This window comes from Penicillium oxalicum, chromosome VII (genome assembly GCF_001723175.1).
Source record: "Penicillium oxalicum strain HP7-1 chromosome VII, whole genome shotgun sequence".
Classification (NCBI taxonomy): Eukaryota; Fungi; Ascomycota; class Eurotiomycetes; order Eurotiales; family Aspergillaceae; genus Penicillium; species Penicillium oxalicum.
This window is the reverse complement of record NC_064656.1, coordinates 721,799-737,387: the sequence shown is the minus strand read 5'-3', so window position 1 is coordinate 737,387 and position 15,589 is coordinate 721,799. Positions and strand designations below refer to the sequence as shown.

The 15,589-nt window shown below is 51.8% G+C and overlaps 6 protein-coding genes across 6 annotated transcripts; 4 read left to right on the top strand and 2 right to left on the bottom strand.

Moving 5' to 3' along the window:
• Positions 1-1,156: 1,156 nt before the first annotated feature.
• On the top strand, positions 1,157-1,848 carry POX_g08783 (Low molecular weight phosphotyrosine protein phosphatase; the record flags this gene model as incomplete). The annotated part of the gene is made up of 2 exons (XM_050117551.1): positions 1,157-1,220; positions 1,352-1,848. The coding sequence occupies 2 exons, from the start codon at positions 1,157-1,159 to the stop codon at positions 1,846-1,848; spliced, it is 561 nt and encodes a 186-aa protein (XP_049965695.1).
• A 318-nt stretch (positions 1,849-2,166) lies between these two features.
• On the bottom strand, positions 2,167-2,904 carry POX_g08782 (5-demethoxyubiquinone hydroxylase; the record flags this gene model as incomplete). Its single annotated transcript, XM_050117550.1, has 1 exon — positions 2,167-2,904. The coding sequence occupies one exon, from the start codon at positions 2,902-2,904 to the stop codon at positions 2,167-2,169; it is 738 nt and encodes a 245-aa protein (XP_049965694.1).
• A 469-nt stretch (positions 2,905-3,373) lies between these two features.
• On the top strand, positions 3,374-5,396 carry POX_g08781 (uncharacterized protein; the record flags this gene model as incomplete). The annotated part of the gene is made up of 3 exons (XM_050117549.1): positions 3,374-3,585; positions 3,654-4,539; positions 4,596-5,396. 3 exons carry the CDS (start codon positions 3,374-3,376, stop codon positions 5,394-5,396), a joined length of 1,899 nt encoding a protein of 632 aa, XP_049965693.1.
• An 805-nt stretch (positions 5,397-6,201) lies between these two features.
• On the top strand, positions 6,202-10,191 carry POX_g08780 (uncharacterized protein; the record flags this gene model as incomplete). The annotated part of the gene is made up of 2 exons (XM_050117548.1): positions 6,202-9,047; positions 9,102-10,191. The coding sequence occupies 2 exons, from the start codon at positions 6,202-6,204 to the stop codon at positions 10,189-10,191; spliced, it is 3,936 nt and encodes a 1,311-aa protein (XP_049965692.1).
• A 345-nt stretch (positions 10,192-10,536) lies between these two features.
• Positions 10,537-11,589, bottom strand: POX_g08779 (uncharacterized protein; the record flags this gene model as incomplete). Its single annotated transcript, XM_050117547.1, has 1 exon — positions 10,537-11,589. The coding sequence occupies one exon, from the start codon at positions 11,587-11,589 to the stop codon at positions 10,537-10,539; it is 1,053 nt and encodes a 350-aa protein (XP_049965691.1).
• Positions 11,590-14,224: 2,635 nt separating this feature from the next.
• POX_g08778 (uncharacterized protein) lies at positions 14,225-15,180 on the top strand (the record flags this gene model as incomplete). The annotated part of the gene is made up of 2 exons (XM_050117546.1): positions 14,225-14,879; positions 14,960-15,180. 2 exons carry the CDS (start codon positions 14,225-14,227, stop codon positions 15,178-15,180), a joined length of 876 nt encoding a protein of 291 aa, XP_049965690.1.
• Between the last annotated feature and the right edge of the window lie 409 nt (positions 15,181-15,589).

Genomic DNA, 15,589 nt, shown 5'->3' with positions numbered 1-15,589 from the left:
TTGGATCAAGAACTGATCACAGTCGGAACCCTGTCGGTTTTTGAAGTTGCTAAGAATAGGCCTTCAAGAGTAGTACTGTACTTTCAGGTAGTATTTTCCTAGTTCATCCCCGCCTCTAGTGGACTGCCATCCAGGGAAGAGTCCAACAGACGGACAATCACTCAGAGCGGGAGGGATGCCGCATGATCGTCCATGATCATCGGGCATTGCGAGTTTCTGGTATATGGAATAACTGAAAAGCCGCAGAACTACCACGACCTTGCTGTGCTGGAAGCGTCTGAGAGGCAAAATGATGTGGGAATACAGGTCTGTTCTCAAATGTGTGAAGGCGTGGCCGGCCGGGTGGAACCTCGCCAGGATCTCTCATTTTGAGGAAAATTGCGAAGGAAAGGTGTTTAAGTTGGGTTGGCATATCTATCGTTGGAGGTACTACAGCCCGTACTATGAAGGCCCGGGGGAGGTACGGTAGCTGGCAGTAGGTACAATTCCATTTACACAGCCCTGTCACACATGAATCGCGGTTAGGGTACCTGCGACAATATGCTTATATATACTTGTCGAAGACGACCAAGCTGCGAGTATGGAGGAGTAGAGATGAGTATCCATGCTGATGTAGATGCTGTAGACCGGTGTTCGTGAGGCTCATGAAGTGGCACATCATATGGATTTCTGATTTGGCGACGCTAGGTAATACAGATTGAAACTTAATCTACTTGTCATATATTTGTGGGCTTTCAGGCCCCATTGATGGGACGGGCGTAGGTTGCACGAGTTCAGTGTTCCCTCACGGAAGGGGGAAGCGAATTCAACCTTGCATTGCAGGTAACACTTGACTGAATCTAGTCGAGTGCGAGAGAAAATATGAAATCTTCTTTTCATGGTCGCACTAGTGGGATCATAGACGCACAACATACAGCAGTATGCAATTTGAACAATCTATCCTTCAAGATGGACCTCATTGTGAAGTATGGAAGCGGAATGAACCCGATGACGAAAGCGCTATCGATAACGGGCTGTTCCTGTTCCCCTGGTCTCCACCGACGGCATCATCCACGATTTTTTGGAGATCGGTTTCAAGTGTGGACTCAGTTCGCTCAAGTCACACTCATCTCATTCATTCAGTCCCCCCCCTCCCCAGTCAAACACCCGTCCAACCATGGCATCCGATCCTTCTGCGCAACGTCCGGTCAACGTTCTATTCGTCTGCCTAGGCAACATCTGTGCGTAATCCTGCGCCCCCTCTCCGCCAAAGCTGGCGCAACCCAGCCCACCTACCTGTACTACGGACGTCGAGTGTCTCTTGCCTCGTATACGTGCTGACGCGCAACAACCTGACTCCGCACCACTGCAGGCCGGTCCACAATGGCAGAGGGAGTCTTTCGCAATGTTGCCCAGACCCACGATCTTATTGGCAAGATCGATTCGGCAGGAACCGCGGCCTATCACGCCGGAGAGGGTCCGGATAGCCGAACCATGGCCACCCTGCGCCGCCACGGAATCACGGGGTACAGGCATGCGGCGCGCAGAGTCACAAAGGAGGATTTCGTGAAATTCGACTATGTTCTGGGGATGGACCAGTCCAATCTGCAGGATCTGCTAGAAGTACGAGACTCGGTGGTTGCGGGATTGCGCCGCAAAGCAGCCACGTCGGGCGATGACGTTCAGGTCGCCGAAGTTCGACTTTTTGGTGACTTTGGAAAGGGCGGGAAACTGCATGCTCGAGTCGGCGGGGGTGAAGTGGTGGATGATCCCTACTACGGTGGCGCCAATGGGTTCGAGGAAGTCTATAAGCAGGTTGTACGCTTTTCGGAAAGCTTCCTCGAGTACCTGGAGAGCCGCAAGAGCTAGTTTGCTCAGCCCCCGTCTTGTTCGACCTGATTTCTCCGAGTCTATAGATGGAGCGGGCGCGCATCAATATCGAAGCGTTTTGTACAGATATGCCCAGATGACTGTACCCAAAATTCCGCTTGAACAGAATGTGCATCATGACAATGTATGATATATTGAAATGGAGATCGATCCCATGGGATTGATATTTCTTTAGGACAACAATCTCCTCGATATGTCCAGCAGAGTATTATACAATCTTTGGTGCTACATGTTCTTCACATTATCTCAGAGCTGAGAGTCCAAACGACGATATCAGAGCGGAGCCGGCGCACTCCTCTAAATCTTTTCACTGATCTTGATAGCGGTTCTGCATCCCAGCCGAATGACATCAACCAATGGATCGTAGGGCTTGGCCTCCTTTGCGTCGTTGGCCACGGCGTGATCAAGATGCTCCAATTCTTCATCGCGGATGCGACGGAAAATTCCCAGCATTTCCTTCAGTTCTTCATCCAGTTCTTCGCCACGACGCTCGGCGTCCGCCTCCCATGAGAGAATTTCCCGTACTTGATCGTTGTAATGTGTTCCAATTTCCGTCTCGACTGCCTCGGTGCATGCCATCGCGGCTTCACGCCCAAGAGCCGCCGTCGACCATCCTAGGAATGTTGCCGCAGCGTGCCACACAGGATACATTGCCGTCGGTCGAATCTCATGCTTGGCCACCAATCGATTGAATGTTTCCAAATGTCCAGCCTCTTGTTCGTACATGTGCTTCATCAAGGGTCGAAGATGTGGATGTGACCGGACTACCTGCGGTGTCTGCGCTTTGTAAATCAAAGTGGCAGCAATCTCACCGGCTTGATTGACTCGGAGCGCACTGTCGAGATACTCTCGCTGTTGCTTGCTGAGTACGTATCGAGGCTTCGGTGATGGGGGGGCTTCGGAAGTAGTAGAAGCAAAACGGCGTGTGTGTTGGCCAAGACGTGGGGCCAGAAAATCGAGGTAGAGAGGACATGGCGTCCTCATACAGCGCTGCAGCTGCCTCATTGAAGATCGTCGTAGAGCCATGCTTTCCATGATGAGACATAGGCGATTAAAGAAGTTTGGAGACTCAAGTGTGTACTGTAAGTGGCCGTCTGACGCCACCACGGAACAAGGTACAGCCGCTAGCCGCGCGCTTGCAGTCAAGGCGGTCGGACGTCATGCGCCGACGGCTAACGCTAACTCGCGACGCAAATAATATACGCCTCTCGTCCCATCTCTTTGAAATTGTACTCTTTGATTGTTGCAATTCTTGCGCAGCTTGCCCTATAAAACTGTGTGCCCTGTCTGGAGAGGCAAGCAGGGGGCTCATTGAGCTGAACGGATTATACGGCCAAGGGGTGCAGAAAGAATATAGCCTCTCTCAGGAGTGCTTTCGCCTGATAAACGAATACAACGGAGACATTTGGCGGCTGAAAAAGCGCCATTGTGAGAGTGTCCTCCGAAGAGCAAACGGATCGCAGACCCAGGCAGAAACGGTCCACAGGTACCCCGGGCAATCACCATGGCGGACGATTTGGACGCCGAGCTGCTGGCTCTGGCAGGTGACTCTGACGAGGAGCACTCGTCCCCCCCTCAAAAGGATGATTCACCAGATCATTCTTCACCACACTCCTCAGATCGCGAACAGTCACCAGAGACCATGGGCCGTAAAGGCACTGCGATATCCACTCGTCGTGGAAAAAAGCCCCGAAGAGATGAAGATGACATGGAAGTGTCTGTTATCCCACACTTTCCCCTATCTTTGATATGTGGAATTTTACTGACATTACCCCACATGTCAGATCTGACGCAGAATCCCACGACTCCCTTCAGTCAGCCCCGATGTCTGAATCCGAGTCCGAAGCTGGCGAGGCCTCTGACGACGAGGACAAACCCATCTTTCCCTACGAGAAGCTTTACTACTCCGCGAAAGAGAAACAAGAGATCATGGCCATGCCCGAAATCCAAAGAGAAGAGCTGCTTTCCGAGCGAGCTCAACAGGTCGACCGCCACAATCAAGATCTCGCTCTACGCCGTCTTCTAGCCTCCCGAGAGCGCGAGGAAGCTCGTGCAGCTGCCAAGCAGGCGAAGCGCAAGTCTGGATCTGCTGGTAACGACGATTCTCAACGCAAGAGCTCCCGACAGAAGACTACTCTGGGTGGCCGTAAAGTCGGCGAGACTTCCGATGCGATCGAGGCCTACAAGCGCCAGCGTGAACAGAAGGGCAAGCGGGATGAGCTTCGGCGCCGAGACACCACGCAATCGCGTCGCCGCTCCCATGGCTCCCAAGGATCTCTTGGATCTTCCGAGGATGTTGACATGGAGAGCGACCTTGAACTTGACAATCGACGCTCTCCATCCGCCCCGAAGGACGACCCACCTGCTGAGCTGCGGGATATTCAACGCGCGCGTGTCGGTCGCAGCAACTTCGCCCAAGTTTGTTTCTACCCTGGGTTCGAAGACGCCATTACTGGATGCTACGCCCGTGTCAACATTGGTCCTAACAGCGAGACGGGCATGAATGAATACCGTATGTGCTTGATTGAAGGATTCAACACCGGAAAACCCTATGCCTTGGAGGGGAAGAATGGTCGCCCATTCGTCACCGATCAATATGCCAAACTTGCTCATGGTAAAGCTGTCCGGGAATTTCCCTTCATCGCTTGTTCCGATTCTCCATTCACAGAGGTACGTGCTCCTTATATGAACCTGACCCGCGGAAGTTTCGACTGACTCCCCTCGAGGCTGAATACAGTCGGTATCGGAAGACTATGGTGGTGGAAGACTGCAAGATGGCCACGCAAAGCAATTTGGCGACCAAAGTCGCTGACATCAATCGCCTGATCAACCACGTCTTCACCCCCGAGGAGATGACCACTAAGCTGCGACGGCAAGGTGTCCTTTACACAGATGAGAACATCATCCGACGCACTGATCTTGAGCGCGACATCAAACTTGCCGAAGCTGAAGGCGATGCAGCAAAGGTTGAAAAGCTTCAGAAAGAACTGGATGAGATTATCAATCCTAAGCTCTCCTGGGGCACATCCCTCAAACCACGAACAGCCAACGAGAAAAAGCTCTCTGAGGCTGAGCGCGTCCACCAAATCAACCTGCGAAATCAGAAGCTGAATTACGAGAACGTACGCCGTGCTCAGCTAGAAGAGCGCAAGGCTGCTCGCAAGAGTGCCGCTGCTGTAGCTCGTGGCGAAGCTGCTCCGGATCCTTTCATGCGAGTGCGCACTGTTGCCAAGACGCATCATGACGTCTCGGACAAACCCAAGGATGCTTCTGCTCCGGAGGCTACCTCTGTTGCGGCTCCACATGACGAATCCAAGGAACAAACCAAGACCCTGAACGACGGAGCTAAGCGATTGGCTCTGCCCGGCGTCCTCCCAAAGAAACCTAAGAGCGGGACTGCGATCAGATATGCACCCACATATCACGATCACATGGTTGCTCTGGCTGATCAACTTGCGGATGAGATGGACGCTATGATGGCCGAGGTCGCTCCCGAGATTGCCCCCCCAAAAGAGGTGGTGAAATAGATTGCTTCGCAGGCATGTACACCACGAGAGACCATCTTATTTAGCGTCACTTGGCCTCTTTCCTCGTTTCTATTTGGCACTCTTACTGTATGGAGGGCTTTTGTGGCGTTTCTTGTAACAACCTATGGAATAAGGGTGTTTAAAGGGTATGAATTCAGTGGGAATGTGAAACGCAACAATATGGATTACCGCTTTGGGCAAATGGAAAAAAATTCTAAAATTATTACCTTGTCGACACTTGTACTCAGCGGTATGATAGGTTGTAGCTGGGCTTGCGTTTTGGACATCTCCAAGTATCCAATTCAGCAGGTCTTCCAGGCAGTAGATGAGACAAAGAAGGATGATGCACCAGCAGTGTCCCGCCAGCACTCTGTACTTGGCCCACATCCTAAGAAAAGACACAAAACGAATAGCAAAGGATTTGCTATTGGAGTGGAGTCTAGTATCCAAATATCACTTTGCAAGCTAGCCTACAAAATGCGCCTATTTAGAATAAGTCAATTGAATGAGCGGTGGTTGAGTATTCAGCGCATAAGTGCCGAAAACAGCCTCCCTATGGACGGTAGCTCATCAAATGGGGAAGTAACGATAAGATAAGGAGTCCACGCCGCGCGACCGGGCAACGCGAAGAACGCGCATCATCGCGTCACCCACTCAATTTGTACACCCTTGAGAGATCCCGCGAATTCAGGATCCTTCATGATACACCAAATCCTTGAATGCCAACCCAACGAAATGATCTGAAAGACGACACTTTGAAACTCACAAATTACTCTACATAATACCCACCAATTCATTTTCCACCATGTCCACACAATCGACGCCTCGTTCGACGCGCTCAGCGCGTTCCCCCTCGTCCGCTGGGAATTCCCCACGCATTTTGACGCCCGGCCAGAAGATCAAGGCCATGATGGCTCAGTTTGACAGTGACTCGGAATCAGACTCCGAAATGAAGAAGACGCGCACGTCAATATCGAAGCTGGACTTCGGCAACAAGAGCATCTCTGCTGAGAGTCACAATCTCAATTACTTGGACGATGAATCGGACGAAGAGGATCAAATTGTCAGGCCCAAAGGGCGCATGGCTGCTCGAATGCAGGGTGATAGTGATGTCACGACAGACTCACATAAGCCTCAACAGGGCTCCGCCTCAGCACGATTGTCAGAAATGATTCGAAAAGAAGATGAGCACAAGCAACACCCAGTAAACCGACCTTCCTCGCCCGTGGGCGAATCAACCGATGACGAATTACCTTCAGCAATCCCGCGGCGACGGAAGAACACGAGAAAAGCTCAATCTCCCATTTCTGAGCGGCACTCGTCCAAATCTCCTGCATATTCACGGTCTGCGTCGCCATTGTTCGTACCATCCACTGCGTCTCACAATGGGGATGCCGCCGAAAACCCCGGGAGCGATTCTTTCGATAATCCCAAATCCAACGCAAGGTTCCTCGCTCTTGTTGCTCAAAAGCGTCAGGAGCGTGAAGAGCGTGAACGCATCGAAGAGGAGCGACGGAAAGCCCGGCGCGCTCAGATGGAAAATTTCAGCTCTGAAATTGTCTCCGGAGAAGAGACGGAAGGCGAAGAGGGGGAATCAGGCCAGAATTTGAGCCAAAAACCACGACAACCTCGAAAAGCGAGCAAAAAGGCACTGGAAGAGATGCGACAGGAGACCCAACGAATGACTCGAAACATGCAGCTGGCTCATCAGGCTCAGACAAAGAAGAAAATCACGAAAGAGAGCCTGTTTGCAAAATTCAACTTTATGCAGCCTCAGCCTGCTTCTGCCGACGCTCCAGCAAACAACTCATCTTCCACAGCAGGCTCACAGCAATCCTCTGATGGAGAAAGTCCAAAGAAGGATGACAAAACGCCTGGCACGTCCCCTGTGTTAGGACCATCGGACTCGGAGAAGCCTGTTTCAACGCTCATCACTGAGAATGCAGATCAAGCAGGTGGTCATAATGCGGAGAAAACGGACATTGCCGTCGTGGCCGCAGCAAATGTTCCAACCGCTCGTATTGTTGTGGATCCACTGCAAAATTCTGCCATCACGAAGCAAGAGGTTCGCAAACCCACGCGGCCTGCGGTTCGTGTGATTTTGTCTCGGCAAGAAGTTGCCAGACAGCAGAAGGACGACTCGGACAGTGATGGTTTGGAGGTTGTAACTTCGCCATCCAAGGCTCGCCGAGTTGCTGTCTTTGAGAATCTGCCTGCCCGAAAGCTTGAAGAATCTACGTCTATGCTCAAGCTCAAAGCCCTCGCCCACTTGACTTCGCCGAGCCGCAAGCGCACTGGCATGAACTCGGCTGAGCTGTCTGCCAATTTGCTATTCAAAGCACGCCAGCAAGCTGCTCGAGACCGCAAAGAACGTATTGAAGAGCTCAGAGCGAAGGGAATCGTCATCGAAACTGCCGAAGAACGTGCTGCCATGGAAGACGACATTGAAAACATGATGGAAAAGGCACGACAAGAGGCCGATGAGATTGCACGTCAAGAAAAGGCCGAGAAGAAAAACGCCAACGGTCTGGATTATGGAAGCGATGATAATGATGAAGATTTCTACGCTCCTTCAGGCTCAGACGATGATGAAGCAGATGATGGAAACGACGAAATGGATGAGGCGGAGGATGAAGGCGAAGGAGTCTTGGACCTTGCGGAGCGCCCCGAATTACTTGACGATCAAGCTAGCGAAGATGAGCATTCAGGTGACGACGAAATGTCCGAGGATGCAATGTCCGATGCGGAGGGTCCAGTCGAGGCCTCAAATAGCCGACGAGTGCGCCGAACCCGAGTGGTAGATGATGACGAGGATGATGAGCCTCAAGTACCCACCACTCCAATGAAGCATACACCTGCCAACCCACCATCAGTGCCGCAGTCTTTGCAGCGACCATTGTTCCCCGGTTTAGAGACACCCGGGGATGTCTCAATGGGCCTGACTCAAGCATTCGCCGGCACTTTGGCCGACGATCAAGATGATTCAAGTCAGCCAGCCTCTTCGATCATACCGTTCTCACTTCCCGATCCCGGTCTCCCCGTTCCCCGATTACGCCACGAGGACTCGGAAATCCTTGTCCATGATAGTCAGGAACCGCCTGCCGAGTCTGACCCTGCGCCTGCCTACACCCAGAATGTGAACAGGGTATCAGAATCCCCTGCCACGCATCGGTTTTCGCAATTCTCTCAGATGCCGGACCCAACGCAGGATCAAGGATTTGTGTATTCGCCCTTTGATCCATCCAAGCGCTTCCGTGATACCCCGCCTGCTTCGACCGTCGACACTGTTCTTGTAGGCCAGAGTCAGTCGCCACATGCTGAGCGGAAGAACAGACAACTCAGACGTGGTGGCAGAGCGACGAATCTATCAACGGTCGAGGAGAATCAGGATGACGGTGATTTTGAGATCAATGCCGACGCGTTTAATGTGATGAAGAAGGCAGCCAAGAAGTCGACTGTTCCGTTCGACAAGAAGAACAGCAAAGCCAGAAATATCATTGACGAAGCCGCCGAGGAATCCGAAGACGAATATGCGGGTCTAGGAGGAGCAAGCGATGATAGCGAAGGGGAGGAAGATGCATATGATCAGCAAATGATCAATGACCAGAGCGGAGAGACTGTTGATGAAAAGCAACTTGCTGCGATGAATGCGTATGTGACTCGAATATCCGCTGAATATGTTCATGCTAATAACCGCATTTATAGACTACATCAACGGCAGCGCGATGAGAAAGAAGTTGCGAAGTTGTACAAAGACATCACCACGGGCGCTTTCCGTCGTCGACGTGGCGGGGAGGACGACTTGGATCTGGACGACTCGGATGACGAACGCCGGGCTCGCCAGCGTGAGAAGCAGCGCGAATTTGCCAAGATGCGTCGTGCGCTCCTCGCAGACGACAAGGTTGGCCAGCTGGCGGAAGATCCTAAGAAGGCAGCCTTCTTCAAAGCCATCGAGGACCGAGAGGAAGAAGATGATTTTGAATTAGATTTCCTTGAGGACAAAACAGGAGATTCTCAAAATGAAGCTGCGCAGAACCTTACGCAGGACCAGAATGAGTCTGTCGAGGATAGCAAAAAGCGCAAACGTCCTCTGGAACCATCTGCTGAGGATGCTTCAAATCGACCACCTCCCCATCTCCGCCGAACTCCTGCTAGTGCCATGTCCAAGAAACCTGCCACTCTTGCAGAAATCCGAGAAACGCTCTCGTTCTTGACCGAGACACCCGAATACGACTCGTTCCATGAAGATGCTTTCATTGACGAAGACGAGACGGTCGAAGATGAGTCAGCCCCACCGGTCAACCAGGTTGAAGACGTGTCCGAGGAAGCAAGATCGCAGTCCAAAGATGGCTTCGCTGTGCCGAGTCACCCGCGCCGCACACGGGGCACGGTGGTGGATCGTCTTGCTCTTCTTCGCCAGGCCTCATCAAATTCCGCCTCTACCACCAATCCAGGACCGTCTGCAAGCAGCAAGTTAGCTTTCCATGGTGGAGGCAACGCTGACTCTCCTGTTGGATTCCGTCCGCCTCAGCTTTTACGCCGTATGAACACTGGCTCTTCTACTTCATCCACTTCAAGCACAGCCTCTTCAAACACCAATCGAGTTTCTCAGCATGCTCCCTCGGGCCCCAAGAAGGGTGGAGCAATCAACTCGTACACTGCTGCCCGAGAGAAGGAGCGGGAGAAGCAGCTCCGCATGAAGCAGCGCAGCGGCGGTGCAAATATTGCCAAGTTGCTGGGCAAGCATGCTGGCAATGGGCTGGGGGCTCTCGCTGGCAAGAATCAGTGGGAGTAGGTGAAGATTTGGCCCGTCTGATAGTATTGTTTTTTTGTTTTTTTTTTTTTCACTCGCGATGCATCTTTAACTTTGGGTTTCATGGATTTGCCGCTTTTGGAACGCGACTAGGAGGATTGATTCTGGATAGGCGATGATTATTCTGTGGCGTTGATTAATTGGTGTACAAAATTTGTATATGAAGTGTTTGGGTCATTTCCTCCGAGTTCAATTGAAGGCTCTATTATTGTTGTTTGACGATCAATTATGCAATGTTGTGAATGCTTTTGTTCCTACGTAGTTTGGGCTCCCGCCCCAATGCGATGGCTGTTCTCTGATGAGAGGCTTAGATGTTACACTTTTTATTTACCCGTCCAACTGCAGCCTTTTTAATAAATCCATCAGGGAGCGGATGGTAGTAGCTGGGTCTTTTCCCCCATCGCCACGCTCAAGAAGGAAGCTCTCCCAGCCCGCATCAGTAGCACCGATGAGGTCTTTTTGGTAATCGTCTCCAACATGCACGCAAGCCCAGTCACTGGTTTCCCCCGAAAAGGCCAAGTTTGACTCGAACCCACTACCCTGCTGCTGCACCAGTCGCTGAGCCTGACGCTTTGCGACATCAAAGATTAACCTGTTGGGTTTCTCGGCTCCCGCTTCATAGCTGGTGATCACCATGTCCAGATCTGTTGACTGTTGAGCGTCCATGCTTGCGGAATCAGCCTCTAGTCTGTCGGCCCCTCGAGTGACTTGCTCTTCGAATCCGGGCAGTTCTGTACTGGATCGGTCGACATCTGCACGCGTACAGCCAACCCGTAGACCCAACGATTTCAAGACCTCCGAGATCCTGTCATCCGAATTGGATACTACACCAACAACAATCCGATCAAAGGGCTTGCCTGAGGACGAAGATGTCGCTCTTATCTCACGCATCCGCTCGAAGAACGGCATCACATCATCGTATAGCAGATACCCTCCATCCCCAGCAAATCGATTCAGCAACGACCCGACCATCCCAGAAGGTAGATCAGTGTTGCCGCGACGCGACACTGACGTGGAAGAGACACCGTCGGAGCTTTCCTGAGCCAACACCTGCGCGAAACTGTTGCGGATCACTTCCTCCCACCACTGCTTGGGTCCCCCATATCGTCCCTCGAGCACGTCCGCCCGACCATAGTTTGGATATCTTGCGGACTGTGTGCCAAAAGCATCTTTGAATGCAGCCTTGAGCTTCTTGGGGGTAACTACGGTTTTAGGTAGCCCGAACGCGTGGCCGATCGCAGCGTACTGATCCGGTACGGGCGGGCTCGGGTAGAATAGAGTCTCAAACGCGTCAAATGTGAGGAGCAGATTGCGACGGTGACGAGTTGAGCTTTGACTGAAGGAGCGGGCGCCTCCACAGAGGTAATGGCTGGCGTGCATGTGGATGGTAAGCTCAATGTCCAAAGTGAATTGAAAGTTGACTTTAGTTGAGATGCTCTGCTATGACGTACAAGTGATCCCAGGTACACATGCCGTTACGCGTTCCTATCAATTTCTTATCGCGAACCGAGTTTAGATGCAGCTGCACATATCTGTGGTCTGCTGGTTTCTCCAGGACCTTGTGCGTTTGATCAGATCTCGTGGTCTCTCTGAATCTCGCACCTGACGGTAAAAATTCTTCCTTATTGTTTTTTCTGGTGGCTCACGTCTATGACTTGTTTGAATTGGTGCATGATCCTATTTCGATAAGATGGCTAGTCTATCCGGAGGCCTTCTATAAGCGGGATGCGTCTCGACAAATGGAAGAGATGAGACTTTTTTCTTTAAAAAAGCATGCAACCCTTTTTCAGATGAGTGAAGGGAGGAGTGAGGGGGTAACTCGTGATATAAATGAAAGACTACTTTGAGGTCTAACGTGAGGAAGTTTGATAACATGCTGCCCTCTCTGCAGCTTCGACGAGACTGGTGCGTAAGGCGGCGGGAACAGAAGACCAGGGCGTGACTCGCACCGCCAAAGTTAGCCGGACCACGTGCGTAAAGGGAAACTTGAGACCAAAGGAGCCTCTCCTCTTCAAATCTATCAAAGAAGGATTCTCACATCCCAAAGTTGACTATCCCGGACGTGGTCCTATCTGGAACCGCATCGCACCAAAAAGCATGAGACCTGATGCAAAGTCAGCACTAATGACCCTGCTGTTGAACCCTCTCTCATCCATCCTGAAGGAATTTGCTGTTCAACCGTGGCCATGGGGCTGAGAGAGGAACAAGCCAACACACATTCAAGGGTCTACGCTTGGCATCAAAACTTGTCCGGTCCAGCGGCTGATTTCCTTGGACGACAGCAGTAATGGATAGGTTCAAGTTCGTCAATACCGACCTAATTTCCGGTCCGAGCAGGACGATTCACATCTCCCTCATTCTTGGGGTCTTGGCTTCGACTGTCTATGCAAGATGGGGATCGTCAGGGGTATTGTGTGTTAACCGCGTCTCGAAATTGTTCGGACTCCACAGGTCCCCCAACCAGCGGCGTGGCTTGAAATCTCCCGCCACGTCTCGGCACTTCTCTGGCCCTGGCGCAATTCTGGCTTGACGATCGTGATTGCCGTGTGGGACTGCACGTGTGAGAAACTCGTATCAAATAGGAATACATGCTCGCTGTTGGACCCCATGCCATTATGGACGGATCGCGTTGTGAGGATCTGACTCGACCCATCGCCATCATCGACCATCGGAGCTTGTAAAACGCGTACACTCACTTGACATGCGTACCAAGACCCGATCACCACGTCTGAAACTTTCGGTCTATCCGTCGATGAATGGCAGAAATCATCAACTTTGCTGCCTCTAAGGGAAGCAGCTACCCTACTCGCAGGCCACAACTCGACAGATGTGAGTCGGGCAATCGAACTCAGTACGCGCTACGCGGGGCTCTCCTAGGTCGAAGATAACGTATGGCTACCCTCTGCATGTACTTGGCGAGAGGAGATCCTGGCTTGGTGTAAAGGTAAGTTTATCATGACCATTGTAGGGCAGGAGTTGGAGCCATGGACCCAAAATTCGCACTACTGATGATCAGCAAGTTTCCGGAACTTAAGCCACCCCAAACGTGTCCTACCCAAGAGATTTTTTGCCGATCTCCGACACGCCTCAAGGCACTCTCTTTTCCGTGTTAAGCATCACAAAATGACGCCAGCCTCCATCACCTCAACTTGTTGGTGATCTGGTGATCACCTATATCTTAGTTTCCCACTTCTTATGCCGATCATCTGCGAAATAAGCCGTCTTGGCTGGAGGGGAATTTCCCGCGAAAAGAAGTGGAGACACGAATCTGAGTGAGCGAGTATGAACGCTCTTACTATTGCAACACCAGGAATCTGCGCTGGACAATGACCAAATTGAATACGACCACAAATTTTGTCATATTCTCTTAAGTCATTTGTGCTCGTGCTATCCGCCTCCAAGCATGTAATCTGGTTCTTAACGAGCGCTTGGATGCAATGAATACCGAGACTTCGTTCAAGGTCAGTGGGTTTGAGGACTATGCAGATCGGTGGAGTCATGATCTGCACGTGGGTAATGAGGATGAACACTCATGGCAAGCTAACGAACAAGCTAAGAGATGTTTTGGTTTCTCCGCTAGTTCTTGAGAGAGACGAATGTCATTTCTCATTCATCGTGGATCGCTAGAGTGGATCCCGAAGTGTCAACACACGTTGAGATCTCGTCTTATTATTGTTCTCAAACAGGGTCTATGATTTCACCGACGCTCTGATGGGGACTGAATGGACCATGTGGTATTGTATTGTCTCATCGTCCGGGAATTGAGGCTTCGGTCTCCATCATCTAGTGCGCATAATACTGGATCAACCATTCTTGGGATCGTGCCAATCTCCCCTGAGGATGAAGACTGGCGATATTTAAGCAAGCTCCCTCACCCGACTATCACAACTTCTCTCCCCAGAATAATATCTCTTCCTCCCCGCTTCTCTAGCTCAGTCACTCTTTCTTCCCCGGTTTCTATACCGTCCATTCTTTTAGCTTTTTACAAGCACATTCACTCTTTTCAACCATCAGAATGAAGTCCTTCGCCCTCTCCGCTGCCATTCTGGCGTCCGCTGTTGCGGCTTTGCCCACGAGCATCCTCCCTAACGGTGCTTCCGGTGTCCTTCCCCCCACCCTTCCTACCCCCAGCTGCGCGCCTTCCGGCGTGTCCGTTTCTTCGGGAGTTCCAAGCAGCGTGTCCGTTGCTGCCAACGGTTACAATGCGGAAGCCTCCGCTGGCTCCGCCCAGGTCTCGACCGGTGAAGTGACCAGCCAAGTCTATGGCACGGCCTCCGACAAGGTCGATGATGTCTTGAGCGTCACCGATGAGGCCGGCAAGATGGTTCAGGTTGAGCTGGAGCCTACCGTGGCTCGCCTTCTCGGCAGCCTCCACATGGGAAGCATTAAGGGATCTGTCGGACAGATCATCCAGGTTGCACCTACCATTCAGGAGCTTCACATCGACGGTGCCACTGGCGGCCTGATCACCGTTGCCACTCACGATGGCAGCGTTGCTCTCGTCAAGCTCAACGCCGTGGTGGAGGATCTCCTCTCAAGCCTCGGTCTTTCTCAGGCTGGCTCTCTGGTTGGCTCCATTGTTGGCCACGTGGAGGATGTGGTGTCTGGTGTCGCGACCAGTGTCAAGCGCGGCCTTTTGTCCGAGGTCATGACCGTCACCGACCTCCACGGTAACCCCATCACGTCCAGGTTGACCAATCCATCTTGAGCATCCTCGGCGGTCTCGACCTGTCCACTGTCCAGGGCGCAGTTGGCACCGTCGTTGCCGAAGTCCCCGCTGTGTCCGACCTGACCACCGCCGCCAAGCACGTTGCTGCCAACCCCAACCAGCTTTTTGGCGTTCTTGGCCAGGACGGTGTCTCTGCCCTCCTGGTGAAGGTCGACAGCACTTCCACCGGTCTGCTGTCTATGCTCGGTCTGTCTAGCCTGACTTCTACCGTTGGCAGCGTTGTCCCCGCCGGTCTTTTGTAAACGGCACATGTTGATTGTTTACTTTATTTTTTGATTTGAAGAGCTCCGGCTCATCTCACTTTCTTCTTGACACCTCTTCCTGGATGGGCTTTGGGCAATTTGTTTCTGGTCCAAGTTGCAGCTATCGCGCTAGCGTATCTACAGTGCTGTCTACGCGAGAATCCTCATCCCACACATCTGAGAATTCTTTTTTTCTCCCTTCTTCTGCTTATTCTCTCATCTTCGACATGTCAAATATATCCCATTTTCATTTGTATTACATTTTGTGAACGCATTATCAATGCCAATATACTGAGCGGAGGTGTTGATGTGGCTCAAGATTCAAATAATGCTTCTTTTGGTACTGTCATTATATCACACCACCTGGCATGTTCCACTCAACTTCCACCTATGGTCTGTATCTGTAGAA